A 14,629-nucleotide genomic window follows, 5' to 3' on the forward strand; every position below is an offset into this window, starting at 1 on the left:
ATTAAACGGCAAAACTGGTGAAGTGAGATGGGGAAGCCGCTGTGAACAGCACCCTGCAGCGGCCTGTTCTTGAACCAATGCTATTAAACCCATCAGACCCAGGAAGCCAACCTGTGGCATGTGTGCCATCGGTGACATGGGAAGTCTTTGCTCATGGCATGGACATCAGGGAAAAAGAGGAACACAGTAGCAGATAGGGCAGGGAGCAGAAAGCAGAGCAGTAGATTGGGTAGGGAGCAAAAAACAGAGCAGCAGAGCAGGCACAGAGTAGTGAGCAGAAAGCAGAGCAAGAGACCAGGCAGAGAGCAAAAAGCAGAACAGCAGATCGGGCAGGGGAAGGAGTTTGGGGGGCACTCCGGGAGCAGAAAGCAGCGTAGCATATGGGGAAAGAAGCCCAAGGGAAGAAGCAAAGCAGCAGATCAAGCAGGGGAAGGGGGTCGGGGAGGCCCTCGGGAGGCACAGGGCTCAATGGCCTGGACGGGGCAATCTGCAGTGCTGCCACCAGCCCGGTTGGCCAGCAAGTGCGGATGGGGCGGCCAGCCACGCAGACGGGGCACTCGGCGAGGGGGAAGCACTGGAACAAGCATCTACCACGGCGCCTGCGCAGCCGCGCACCTGGGAACAGCGCAGGGCGCGCTCTCGGCCTGGGGCAGGGACAAACAAGCCACCAGCAAGGGCTTGGGGCCAAGGGAGAGCCTGGAGTGAGCAGGAGCAAGGCTCGGAAGAGACCTGCGAGACCCAGACCTGCGGACAACACTGCCCATGCCCCGGGCGCTGCATCTATGGCACCAGAGCAAAGCCGAGAGCGGAGCCGAGCTGCACTGACCCCTGCCGAGGACGGACCCCCCATCTCAGCGAGCCTCTGCAAACCCAGGACAACCTGGGGGAGCCGGGCCGGGTCGTGCTACAAGGACCACGGGACCTCAGTGACCAGCGCCACGTGGGCCTCCAGGGACTCGCAAGCAGCCTGGAGGCGGCACACAGCAGGGCAGGGGCAGCCGCCCGCCTAGGCACCTCCCTGACCCTGACCCTGACCCTGGCCCAGGCCCAGCTCTCTGCCGAGGACAGGCTCAGCCCCGGCCCCTCACCTGGTCCACAGCACCCCCCACTGCTCCCCTGTGGCCACGGCACCCCATCCCTGTCCAGCCCAGAATCCACGGCCAGACGCTGGGTCATCTCTCTGGTTTATTCAAGTGTAAACGCGACCGCCCGCTCCACCCATCCACCCCCATTGTTAAATACAAGCCTGGAGCACGGCTGGCTCCACAGTCACTTTCTCCTTAGGAGACTCACAGCCGCTCCAGCCTGGCCCCGGCCGCGCTAGCTGGGGCGACCCCGGCTCTGCCCGCTGCCAGCCCAGTCCAAGTCGCTGGTGCCTGGTGCAATGCGGGGCCCACTGCCAACACGGTTGCCCTGGCCCTGGCCCTGCCTGCAGCCAGCGCGGGACATCCACGGGCAGACGCTGGCAGCATGGAGGACGATGGCAGCAGCTGGCCTGGCTGCCGGCAGGACCGAGGCCATCGGGCCCCGCGGGGCAGCGGCAGAGATGGCTCAAGCCACTTGTGGGGCTCTCGTCCGAGGCGGCGGCCTCCTCCCGTCCTGCGGAAATACTGCGAAGGCCGAAGCGGCCTGGGTCACGGTTCCCATGGGGAGCAGCACGTCGCACGTGGGTGCGGAGGGTCCCAGCTCCCCTCAGAGCCTGCAGCACCATCACCCTGGGGCGACCGGGCTGAGGGGCTGCTGCTAAAGCTGCACATCACTGGAAATATACTCCTTATTGCTGCACGAGGGTCAAGTCAGCCCCGCACCTCCACCTTTCCCCAGCAACCAGGGCCCTGGGTGGAGCTGCAAGCCCCCGGGGTGCAAAGGGAGCTGAGCCGCCAGCCCATGGCTGGGGCTATGAGGCCCAAGGGGATGCCCAGCCCCGGGTGCAGGAGCTGGTGCGGCTCAAAGGGCAGGAGGCCGGAGGCCAAGAGGACAACGAGGCCAAGCTGCCCCGGACCCCTGTGCCCCCCTCACGCCTGAGGCCAAGCATCCGGACACGGGAGCCACGCACTCGTGCTGCCTGGGGAGGGGCAGAGGCTCTGGCGTCCTGCACACGTTGCCTGGAAGCCTGGAAAAAGCATCCGGACTCTGAGGGCGGCTCCAGGGACTGGAGGGTGCAGGGCAGGGAGCAGGGCCCAGCCAGCCCAGCGCCTCCTGCCACGAGCACCAGCGTTGCCACTGTGCGCTGCCTGGGGCCAGCCCGTGTCACTGCCCCCGCACAAGCAGTGAGCAAGGTCCCATGGCCAGCGTCAGCGCCAGCGCCAGCACCGGAACCAGACCTCAGGGTCCTGCCTCCCAGGCCAGCCCATCTGCCAGCCGCTCCCCTCACCCGGCTCGGGAGACCCCTGGCTCCCGCCAACATCCCGACCTCCAGTCCCACGCCCCCGATGCTGCAGAGCCAAGGGTCCGAGTCCCCGTCCTCACTCATCCCGGCTCCCACTGTCCGCAGGGAGCCAGTGCCCTCGGGGGAGGCTGGGCCCAGCCAGCCGGGCTGACAGGGCAGGCAGGAGGGCTGGGCTGGGCTGGGTGCCCCCGGCCAGCAGCTCAGGTGCTGTTGCCCTGCTCCTGCTCAAAGAGCACCATGGCCAGCTGGGAGCGGGAGCCCAGCCCCTCCAGGCTGCTCTGCACGCAGCGGTGGTAGACGTCCTCGCTGAGGCGGGGGTTGCAGGCCTGCTGCTGGTAGCGCTGCAGCAGGGCGGGCTCCACGGCCCGGAAGACGTGCAGGCTGGAGTACTTGACGAACATGTCGTAGATGTCCAGGGTCTCCAGGATGTCCTCGTTCTCCTGCGCATCGCCCGCCAGGCGGGTCCGCGCCGCCATGTAGTCGGCGTTGTAGAAGCAGGCCTCGTGGAAGGCGTGGCGGTCGAAGTGGCCCGCGTCCCGCCCCAGCTCCAGGATGGCAGGCGGCACCTGGTGGGGGTAGGCGATGGCCGGGTGGTAGCCCTGGAAGTGGATGGGGAAGAAGACCTGCCAGCTGTTGATGGTGTTCATGCGGCAGCGATTGAGGAAGTCGATGGTGACCTCGGTGCCCACACCGGCCACAAAGAAGAGCGTGTCCACGGGGTGCTTCTTGGAGATGATGTCCATGACCTTGATTGGGGAGGGCGCGTCCGTCTTCACGCTGATCCAGGGGATCTTGACCTCTGCGTACTTGCGCTCGTACTCGGTGATCTTGGCCTTGACCGCGGCAAAGACGTCGTTCTGTGCCACCTGCTGGGCCTCAAAGGGGTCGTAGATGAAGAGGAAGGTGAGCACAGCGTTCTCGCCGCTCTCGAAGGCGGCCGCCGCATAGGCCTCCAGGAAGCGGCCTGCGCGATCGCGGTCATGGGCCGTCAGTGGCAGGATGACGTTGATGCGGCTGGCCTCCGTCACGTAGGGCATGGGGATGATCTCCACCTCACTGAGGGGCCGCACCAGGTGCACGCGCCGGGTGAGCGAGCGGCTGTGCCCCTTCTGTGTCACCACCTCCAGCTGCAGGTCCAGCGTGTACTCCATGCCCCGCGTGGGGTCAAAGCGCCGGTACCCGTTCACCAGCTGCTGCTTGCGGAGGTGCAGTGCTGGCTGGTACTTGCGGTTCAGCTCCTCCATGGCTGTGGCCACCACGTCAGCCACGTCTGCCAGGTCCACGCCACGCAGCTCACACTTGGGAGCGCCGTCCACACAGGCGTACACCTGCTCCTCTGTGAAGTAGTCCCAGCGCAGCACCTCAAAGCGTGTCTTGGGCTGGAACGGCGGTGGGATGCCCACGGGCCACGTGGCACTGTGGTCTCCGTCCGCGGACAGGCTGCTGGTGTTCTGGATCTCCAGCTGCCAGAGGAGAAAGGGCAGCGTCACAGCAGGGAGAGGCAGGACCCCGGAAACCTCCTCCCGTCCCCCTGGGACCTGCGCCCCACACATTGACCCCATGGTCGGGGCAGATCGGGTGGTGGCACAGTGCATTTGCACCCCCCTTCAATTCCTGCTCCACCCAGAGTTTGAAGTCGGCCTGGCAGGGGCGGTGGCATTTCTAGTCTAGCATCAGCGAGAGCATATCTATTCGGGCAGCAGTCATCTGACTTCACGGCTCATTATAATCTACCTGACTCCTTCTAAACCCCTCATTGCACAAGTGTTAATGACCCTCTCTCCTTTTTAATGGTCCTGTTGTTCCACTAACCAAGCTAGCCTTCCTCCTGCAATTCTGCTGTCTGCTCCCAGTCACGCAGCTCCTGTGTCACAGCCTCGCCGACTGTTCTTAACGCTCGCTAAAAATATTGGCTCCAGTGCGGACACGAACTCAGGTGAACCTGAACTCGGGGGCGGAAGTAACATTCAGCCAAGCACTGGGTACACCATCAAGATCCTCAAGGAAACTAGAAGTTGCTTCATGAATCTGAAAACAGAACATTTCAATCTAATGACTACAGGGCTAATGAAACAGCATCCTTTGATTATGGTTTGCCTAGTTCTTTGTGGTTTTTTATAAATAAAATATGCCTTAGCAAATTAATGCACATTCCAATAAAGAGGTGTGTGTTTGTGCTTTGATGTTAGAATCCCAGAAGATGAGTGCTGGAAGGGGCCTTGGGAGGACAGGTCTAGTCCAGCCCCCTGCTCCAAGCAGGACCGGCCCCAACTGCATCATCCCAGCCAGGGTCAAGCTGGGTCTTAAACACCTCCAAGGATGGAGACTGCACCGCCTCTCTGGGTAACCTGGGTCCAATGCCTTACTACCCTCCTAGTGAAAGAGAGAGTTCTTCCTAATATCCAACCTCAACTTCCCTTGCTGCAGCTTGAGCCCATTGCTCCTTGTCCTGTATCTGCCCCACTGAGACCAGCCCAGCTCCAGCCTCTTTGCAGCCCCCCTGCAGGGAGGTGAAGGCTGCTATTCAATCCCCCTCGGTCTTCTCCTCTCCAGATTAAATCAGCCCAGTTCCCTCAGCCTCCCCTCGCCAGTCCTGTCCCCCAGCCCCACCACCCATTTTCATCGCCCTCCACTGGACTCTCTCTGACGTGTCCACATCCTTTCTGCAGGGGGGCCCCACAGCTGGACACAGCACTGCAGATGTGGCCTCCCCAGTGCTGAGTAGAGGGGAGAATCACTGCCTTCCATCTGCCGGCATCGCTCCTGCCAATGCAGCCCAGGATGCCGGTAGCCTTCTTGGCAACACGGGCACACTGCTGGCTCCTGTTCAGTTCATTGCCCCGTCACCCCCAGGTCCTTTTCTCAGACAGGATAACAGAGTGCTGATCCCGGCGCCCTAGTAAAGCTGCTGGTTTCTTTTTAGCTGCGGGTTGCTCCAGGCAACGCTGCACCGACCACTTGCATCCCCCCTTTGCAAAGCCCCAGCCCTGCCCGTGCCCAGGACACCAGCGTCAGTGCAGACACGCAGCGAGCTGCTCCCTAGGATGCCGGCACTGTTTGCCCACGAGGTGGCAGCACCGGCCCATGCCAGCACGAAGGAAACAGCCACATGCGTGACCCAGGGCCATGAGCATGCCTCCCGCTACCTCCACACGCCACACCTGGCCAGGTCCCTGCGCTGAAGCCAGGAGCAGCCCTGGGGCCCGACCCCAGGCCAGGCTCTAGGCACCACTACAATGCAACCATTTACAAACAGCCAGGCTGAGCCCCGACCCTGCTCAAGCTCAACCCTGGCCCAAAGGCCCCGCAATGCTGCTCTGGTGCCCAGCGCCGGCCCTGCCGATCACAGTCTGGGCCACGTTTTTAGCCTGAGTTCATCTCACTCCTGCTCCCCTGCTCCAAGCTCTCCTCCCCGCCTGTGCTTGGGTGAATTGGGCCAAGGTCTGTCCTCTGGGGTGCCTGAGCTGGGGGAGGCGCAGACCCTGGCACTGGGGGCGCTCGATGCAGGCTGGCCCCACGAGCCCCCCATGCAGTCAGGCTCACCACACCAGTGCAGCTGGCCACGAGGTACCACGATGCCTGGGCCTGGCTGGGGTCAGTGCTCGGTGCACCACACCAGGCACCTTTCCCAGATCACAGCTGCCACGTCCTTTTGAGCCACTGGCTCATCTCCATCTCTGTGACCTCCCCGAGGCTCCAGATTCATCTGAACACCAAGCCTGTGCCCAGCCCGCAGGGCCCATGGGTAGAGAGGTCTGGCCTGGCCCCAAGGCCGCCGCAGAAAGCTTGTGCATCACAGAGACAGACCCCAGGCAGGACGCGATGTCTGGGACCCAGGTGTGGGCCAGTGCCGGCTGGTTCTGCGTGGGGGGAGATGGCTGAACCCCACAGGACAGCACGGGCCAGACAGGAGGGAGGAGGGTGCAGGGAGACAAGCCAGGCTCAAAGGTCAGGACAGGAAACCTCCCCACCTCCACCGAGCCTGATCCCTCGCAGAGCCACCGCTGCAGGGAGAGGCCCCCCACGCCTGCCCTCACGCCGCTGGGCTCACCTGCAGCTGCTGGATCTCCTGGTAGGTCCTCTCCAGCTCCACCTGGGCAAAGTGCTTGTGCAGCCGGTACATCTGGACAGGGTCCAGCACGGGGTGCACGGTGAAGGCGCCGTGGAAGCGAGGGTCGGTCTCCCGCTCCGGGTCCGTGTTCTTCCCCAGCTCAAAGTACTGGTAGCGCAGGCCCTGCCCAGGGAGATGGCGTCACTGCTGACCCCGTGGCACTGGCTGCAGAACCGCGGCCACCCTCCATCCCCCAGGCCTCGTGCCAGGGAGGCAGGGTTACAGCTGACCCCGAATCAATCCCTCATCACGGCTTCACTCCAAAGCATGGCTGTCCCCCGCCCACGGCCTTACATGGGAGACGCAGCACGCAGCACCGCCTCTTCTATCCCCACCGGGAGGGGGGCAGGGCGTGTGCTCCCCTGGGGACCCCAAAGAGGGGTTGAGTGACGTGTGGGAGAGGGGGGTTCTTTCCAGCAGCATGGAGAGCACGTAACGGGGGCCACACCGGTCTCCTCACCCATGCCACGGGGAACATGGGCAGTCGCCAGACCCCACCCCCACCGCCGGCTGCATCCCAGGCACCTCATCCCCCACGCGCCACTCCAGGGTGGGGAGCCGGCTCACCTCGTGCTCATCCACGCAGTTGATAGCGGTGTAGTCGATGATGCAGCGGCCCAGCCACTCGTCGGGGCGGGCGCTGAGGATGTCGTTGCGGCAGTTCTCCAGGTGCGGCTGCAGGCGCAGCAGCAGGCTGCGCGACAGCAGGTAGCCAAAGCCGCCGTAGCAGTAGCGCCCCTCAGTGTCACCCCCGATGAACTCCTCGGGCCGGCCCAGGTAGAGCTGCGTGTCGATGCTGAGGTGGGCGACCAGGCGTGCCACACGGTGCGCCTCCGTGTACGTGTCGTCCTGCACCAGGAAGAACCAGTCGAACTCGGCCACGTGGTGGTCCAGCAGGTGCCGGACGGTCTGGTACATGTTCCAGATGGGCCGCTCGTCGCCGTGGGTCACCACCGTCATGCCGTGCGGCACCTTGCGGCCCCGCGTGCCCGTGAAGTACAGCAGCCGCTCCAGCCGGTGCCCCAGCGTCCTGTTCACCGCCACAGCCAGTGTGTTCAGCGTGCCCCGCGACGTCAGCACACCCACCAGCAGCCGCTGCCGCGTGCCCAGCTCCGTGCTGATGTACCGCGTCCTGCGGGCACAGGGGGAGGGCGTCAGCGGGACCAGGCCAGGTGCAGGCACTACCCCCAGCCCCGCCACAGATAGACAGACCTGCCGCCCAGACCACCCTGCCCCATCCCTGCTCTGACAGACGGACGCACACGGGAGGTGCTGGATTCATGCAGGACAGACAGAGAGGGGTGCTGGATACACACAGGACAGGGCAGGGCACTGTCAGGAGGAAGCTCGCAGCGCCCCACAAGGAAGAGGTGATGCCCGTCTGCTGCCCTGGCCTGGTGGGGCCGAGGCCCCCGGAGACCCTGCCGCAGGCTGGCGAGGTGCCACCTCATGGCCTGGCCGAGGCCTCCAACAAACCCAGCCCGAGCCCTCCCCCCGTGGCAGCCCCCTCCCCCTCCGGACACGGCTGGCTTCCCTCCCCACGGGGTCCCAAGGCCCCGACAGGAGAGAGGAGAACACGAGGGGGCCGCAGCCACCCCATGATGGGGTGACCCCCCCCAGCCAGGCGAGCCCAGCACCCCTCCCCCTGCCCTGCCCTGCCCCGCTGGCTCCCGACTCCAGCGGCCACGTGGCTGCTGCAAAGAGGCTCAGGCGTAATCCCCCTGCGCAGGGGCAGGCAGCGGCGCGGCTGGGGGCAGCACGTGTCCTGCCCAGGCTGCGCCAGACACACGTGCACCCCAGCCCCAGCCGCCGAGCGACCTGGGGGCAGAACGCCCCTCCCCGGCCCCACGGCCCTGCCTGGGGGCTGCAGAAGAGCCACCCCATCACCCAGGGGGCAAAGATGGAGTCCCGGGTCTGGGCCAACCCCAGCAGCGCAGCCAGGGACAGGGCACCGGGCACCGGCCCAAGCCCGACCACATCAGTCAGACTCGGTCATAGAGCCGTGGGGCTGGCAGGGAGCTGCGGGGTCACATCCAGGCCATCAGTCCCGTCCAACCCCCCCGCCCCCCAGAACAGCCTGGTGTGCGACCTCGGAGCTGCACAACACCATCACCCCCGACACAACCCGGCATCACCCCCGCCCCCGCGATACAGGGGGCCACGGCCTCCAAACTCCTGCTGCTGCCAGGGGGGTGGTGGGCGCTGGGGAGAGCCCAGGCCCAGGCCGTGCCCCACTGCAGAGGGAGGGGAAACCCCCCAGGCCGGGTCAGGCTGAGCAGGGGGCAAATCCCTGCCCCCCCCGCCGGCTGTGCCTTGAGGAAGGGGAGACCCTTGGACAGGGTCCAGAAGGTGCGATGAAGCCTCAGGGGCAGAGGGACGGGGTCTGTTCAGCCGCCCCCTCCCTGCCACGGCGGGCGTGAGAACTGCCTGGTCGGGGCTGCCAGACTGCACCGACGTGCAGGGTTTAATTATCCCCCCCAGCCCGGAGGCAGGAAGCGCCCCCCACGCGGCCGCCTGGCGCACACTGCCCGCATTCAGCCCCGCGCTTCCTGCCGCCCCACCCCTCGCGGGACAACAGGGCCATTCACGGCCGCCCGGGCTCCCAAGCAAGGGGGGGCAGGTCCTGCTGGCTGGGGGGGCTCAGGCCAGGCCAGATGGACCCTGGTGCAGCGCCTGCGGCACCGTGGGGGCCGAGGTCTCTAGCAGCTCTGCTCCCTCCCCAGGCAGCCCAGCCTGGTGGGGGGGGGAGCGCGGGGGCAGGACGAGGCCAGCCCCAGGGGCACTGCCGTGGCCTCCTGCCTCCGTGCTGCAAGCGAGGGGGACAGGCCCTGGCTCCCACGCCCTGCCCCGACCCTGCCAGCCGACCACAGGCTGCCCTGGTGCCCCCCATGCAGCCAGCCCAGGGGCAGCAATGGCTCTGCAGAGGGGACTGGGCAGCAGAGCTTGGGCCCAGAGCCCTGCCTGCACGTACTGCCCTAGCGCGGGCTCGCGCAGGATCGAGGCTGCTGGGTGTGAGTGCTGCTGTAGTTGCAGCGCCCGGAGGACAGGACAGCTCGGGGAGCAAGTCTGCAGAGCCCCCGGGGTCTGGGAAACGCCCCCCGTGCAGAGGACGGGCCAGGAGCGGGTCCCGGTGAGGGAGGCACAGAGCAGGCAGAAGGGAGCAGCCCCAGCCCCTCGGCTCCAACCAGGATGTCCCACCGCCTCCCCAGCCAGCAGCCACGGCGCGCGCCCGCGTCTCCCAGAGGAAGCAATTCCTGCAGGACGACTTCCTGCGCGGGGCAGCAGAGTCGGCGCCGTCCTGCCCCGGTCCAACGGAGGGCATGGGGCAGGTGGGGGGCACCACGGCTGGGCAGGGTCCCCCACGCCCAACCCCCTGGTCCCCTGACCCACAGCTGCCCCCACGGACAACCTGGCCCCGTCTCCTGCCGGCCCCCCACGCAGACAGGCCCGGGGGCCACGCAGACAATGCCCCCATGAGCCAGCGCAAAATCTGCCAGGGCCCAGAGGTTGAGGCCAGGCCGAGCCCACGCCCCGTCAGGTCATCCGTGCTGGCAGCCGCCAGCCCAGCCCCTGGGACAGGACGCGGCGCAGGCCAGCGCCCGGCTCCCGCCCCCGCCCCACCATGGTGCCCAGGAGTGACACGGGGCCAGGAACCACAAGCTGCGCCTGCAGTCACCCGGCCTGAGCGCCCCCGCGCAGGCCCAGGCCTCGACCGCCCCACGGTGGGCACGCCACCGGCTGCCAGCCACGCCAGGCAGGACTAGCCCAGCCCGGCGGGGCATGGGGCTGCAGACAGAGCGGGGTGGGCGGGCAGAGGCAGCACCAGACATGCCAGCCCGAGCGCTGGCCCTGCAAACAGCCCAGCCCCAGGGCCACGGGGGCGGGCAGGCAGGCAGGCAGGGGTCACCTCTAAACCCCCAGCCCCAGATACACCCCCTGCCCCGGGACCTCCGACCCCAAGCCCTATGCCCCCAACCCTGCCACGCCCCAGCCCCAGCCCTCCACCCCAGCCACACCCTCCTGACCTATGACCTCTGACCCCCAGCCATGCCCCACACCCCCACTCCGTCACGCCCCCAGCCCCGTGACCTCTGACCCCCAGCCAGCTCCCCCAGGCCCATGACCTCCGCCCCCGGCCCCAGCCCCGGCAGTACCTGACGGCCTTCTTGGTGGCGGCGCCGGGGGGCGCGGGCTTGTAGGGCAGCACGCGTGGCTCCCAGGGGTCGCCGGGCTCGGGGCCGGGGGCCGGCACGGAGCTGGGCCGGCGGGCGACGGTGCCGGTGCCGGGGCCGCGGCGCGGGGGGTCGCCGGGCGCCGGCCCGCAGGGCTCCTCCACCCAGGTGACGCTGAGCAGGCTGAGCGTGAAGCCCAGCGACACCCCCACGGCCACCAGGCCCGCCGGCCGCAGCAGCGACAGCACCAGCGACAGGCGCATGCTGGCGCCGCGCAGCGCCGCGCCCCCAGACCAGGGGCAGAGCGGGGGTCCCGGGGCGGGCGGGCGGGCGGGCGGGGTGTCCAAGCCAGGCAGTCCCTGGGGCCACCGGGGGGGGGGGGGGGGGGGCTGCGACAGGCCTGGATCAGGCCCAGGGGTCTGGGCAAGGGGGGCCTGGGGCAGGGCTGGGGGGTGGGCAGGGGTCCCAGGACAGGGGGGCGGGGTCCCCCGAGGGGGAGGGGGGGCGCCGGGGAAGGGGGCTGGGGTGCTCCGCGGGGGCAGGGACCCGGGGCGCGGCGGGGGCCCCGGTGGGGGTCTGGGGTCCCCGAGGGGGCGGGGGTTGGGGTGCTCCTTGGGGGCGGGGCGGGGCGGAGGTCCGCGAGGGGGCGGGGTTGGGGCGCTCCTTGCAGGCGGGGCCCGGGCGGGGGTCCGCGAGGAGGCGGGGGGGCAGGGAGGGGTTGGGGTGCTCCGAGGGGGCGGGGTCCGGGGGGGTCCCGGGCGGGTCCGGGCCCCGCAGCCGGGGGCGTCTCCCTCCGTCCCGCGTCGCCGCCGCCGCTGCCGCCTCCGGCGCCGTCCGACGTGTCACCCGCCGGCCCCGCCCCGCGCACGTCATGCGGGGAACCCCGCCCCGCAGCCAATGGCGGGGCGCGACGTCACGGGGCCGCCCCCTGGAGCGCGGAGCGCGGCGCCGGGCAGCGCGAAGGGACGCGCCCGGGGCCGGCGGGCGGGCGGTGGCAGAGGGTCGCGCTCCCGCAGCCGCTGGCGGCCGGCCGGCGTGACCCGGGCTCGGGCCGGGCCGGGCCGGAGTGGGACCTGCTGCTCCCCCCGCCGCGCAGCCGGGAGCGGGAGCGGGCCCGGCGCGGAGACGCGGCTGCAGGGAGGCTCCGGGGCCCGGCGCGGTTCAGGGCCGCTCCCGTTGAAGCCCTGCTAGAAAGGGTGGTTATGAGCAGCCGCGTCCCCATCCCCCAGCGCCCCCAGGAACCAGCTGCGGCCACCCGGGAAGGAGCCGGGCCCAGCCCCTGCAGAAGGGCAAACGCTGCCTTCACGGCTGACCTGCACCAAGGACCCAGGGACCGAGGCCGTCCACCCGGCTCCGACCCGTGCGCCGGCGATGGGGCGCAGCGAGGAGCGATGCCCGGCGCCGCGGGGATTTGCTGGACAGACTGTGAGACGCAGGCCGTTCCCTTGCCTGGCGGGGCAAGGGGCGAGCAGCGGCACAGGGTGCCGGCGGCCCCCCCGACAGGCTCTCCAGCAGACTCGGGGCGCGGCCCGCAGGCCTGCACAGCAGGCGCGGACGGTCCGCAGCAAGGGCGCAGGGTCTGGCCACACGGGGCCTGTCCTTGTCCACTTACACACTAACGAGTCGGAGCATGAAACAAGTCACAGCGTGCGAGTACAAGTCCGAGCGTGCTAGTACGAGTCACAGCACGCAAGTATGAAGCGTGCGAGCACAAGTGGGAGCACGCGAGTCCGAAGCATGCAGACGAGCCGAGCCGAGCCGAGCCGAGCGAGGAGGGGCGGCTGCCCCGCGAGGCGAGGTCACAACCCAAGGGGATCTGGGCATGTCTGGGAATTGCTTTGAAATCGGCGGGATGAAATTCAGCGGAGGCGAGGGCGAGGGGCCAGAGGGAGCCTGGCGCAGGCACCACGCGCCGGCGCGGCAGGAGGCTCCGTGGCCCACACAAGCGCCAGGAGCCGGCGGTGCAGCACTGCTGCTGCTGCTGCAAGGAAAAGGCAGGCCTCATCGCGGCCCATTGGCGCGTGCCACGGGCAGGCAGAGGCAGTGCTTCTTCCTCCTGCACTGGGGGGGCCTCAGCAGGAGTCCTGCATCCCGTCTTGCACGCGGCACGATCAGAAAGACATGGAAACCTTTCCAACAGCAGCCGGGACAAGGGGCCTGGGGGAGGCCTGTATCCCCATCGCGGGGGGTCTCCAAGACCAGGCAAAGCCCCATGTCTGGGCAGGCCTCAGTTTACTGACCCTGAGATCCCTTCCAGCCCTGCTGCCTGGATGACCTGTGGTGTCTGCACCCGCCGAGGGTGCCAGACAACAGGAAGCCCTCCCAGACTGAGGGAGGAGGAAAGAGCATGGTGGGCAGGGGGAATGGAGGCCCCCCGGGCTCCAGGGCAGGGCAGATGGGGACCTCGGTAGGAGGAGACTGGGGAGGGGCACGCATGCCTGGTGGGAAGGAGCGGGGGGTTGCAGGGAGCCCAGAGACAGGGCTGCGGGTCACTCAGAGCCATCTGGTGCAGGCAAGGAGCCTGCAGAAACTGCCCAGCAAGCTTCCCAGCCTGGCTGGCAGGACCCAGCTCTGACACCTGTCCCCCCCCCCGGATCCCCCTGCCTCCTCTCTGCCCCGTGCCACTGGGTGGTAGCAGCCAGCATCCCTGGGAGCCCCTCAACCCCTAACAGGTGGCACGACCACAGTCTCTCCGGGTCAGGACATGGCCCAACCCCAGCAACATCCGCTCCCGTTCCCCGCTGCTGTGAACCCAGGTCCCCGCAGACCAAAGTCTGGCCCAGGGAAAGCCCCCCCTGCCCCCAACCCCATCACTCTCCCCTGCTGCAGTCACCTTGGCCCCGGGCCCGGGCAGGCTTCCAGAGGCAACGGTCACTGCAGCAGAGGACTGAGCGCCAGCCCTGCCCCAGTCACGGCCAGAGTGGGAGGGCTGGAACAGTGTCACCCCCCAGCACAGGGTAGGAACTCCTCGGGCCTGCAGCCACCAGCCCCGTCCCTCTGCACACACGGATGCCCCTGGTCCCTGGTGCGCAGAGCTCTGCAGAGCTGGGACCAGACGATGCTGAGGAGCTGCAAGGCAAATCATGGGGTGTGATGGTCTCCTGCCAGCCCGGAGCCAAAAGCCGCTTGCTGGAGCCCTCAGGGCTGGGCCACGAGCCATGCACCGGTGGCTGCACCCAGCCACGGACGCAGCGCCTGGGCCGTCGGCACGGCACAGAGGGCAAGCACCGATGCCCTGGTGAGGAGCGAAGGATGTGCACACGGAGCAGCGTGGAGCCGGGAGAGGGTTTCGCCTCTGCCACAGCAGCAGCACCGAGACACACCCCAGGATCCCCACGTGGCATCTGGGGTCCGTGCACTTAATGGGAGGCCGAAGCCTGGGCTGCTCACCCGGCACAACCCCGACAAAGCCCAAACCTTCCCCTGGGCTGTGCCAGGCCAGGCAGCACAGCCACCCCCGGCAGGAGCAGCATCTGTCCTGTCCCATCTATGCCCTCTGACAACTCCCAGCCCTGGGCCAGGTCCTCGGGCCCTGCCTGGAAGAAGTCTCCACAGCATGAAGGGAAGCTTCGCCTTTCCCCTGGGCTGCCTGACCGGCTGCCCCAGCCGCTCACACATGGGCCCCCTCGCACAGTGAGAGCCGCGAAGCAGACACCCCACGTGCACAGGTGCCTGTGCAGCGATGACACCCCCAAAGCCCGATGCCCAGCAACAGCCCGTCGTGTCCCACCACCCTGGCTGCACACAGATCGCAGCTCCGGCACTGCCACCCTGCAGGCCTCGCTGGCGTGTGGCTCGGTACAGCTGCTGGCGGCCAGGACGGCGAGGGAACAGGTGAGCGCAGGGCTGGGGCCCGGCGCCCCACTGCAGGACCCGCGCTGCGCCGGGCAGCGGGGCGGGGGTGCGCCCCAAGCCCTGGCCAAAACGAGGCCTCAGCTGTGCACGGGGCCCTGTTCT

The 14,629-nt window shown here is 68.1% G+C and overlaps 1 protein-coding gene across 1 annotated transcript; it reads right to left on the minus strand.

Moving 5' to 3' along the window:
- Positions 1-1,172: 1,172 nt before the first annotated feature.
- Positions 1,173-11,505, minus strand: CHPF (chondroitin polymerizing factor). Its single transcript, XM_019492629.2, has 4 exons — positions 10,655-11,505; positions 7,068-7,632; positions 6,441-6,623; positions 1,173-3,852 (listed from the first exon to the last, which is right to left on the minus strand). Exons 1-4 carry the CDS (start codon positions 10,933-10,935, stop codon positions 2,590-2,592), a joined length of 2,292 nt encoding a protein of 763 aa, XP_019348174.2. The 5' UTR covers positions 10,936-11,505; the 3' UTR covers positions 1,173-2,589.
- Positions 11,506-14,629: the final 3,124 nt, after the last annotated feature.

This window comes from Alligator mississippiensis, chromosome 4 (assembly GCF_030867095.1).
Source record: "Alligator mississippiensis isolate rAllMis1 chromosome 4, rAllMis1, whole genome shotgun sequence".
NCBI lineage: Eukaryota > Metazoa > Chordata > Crocodylia > Alligatoridae > Alligator > Alligator mississippiensis.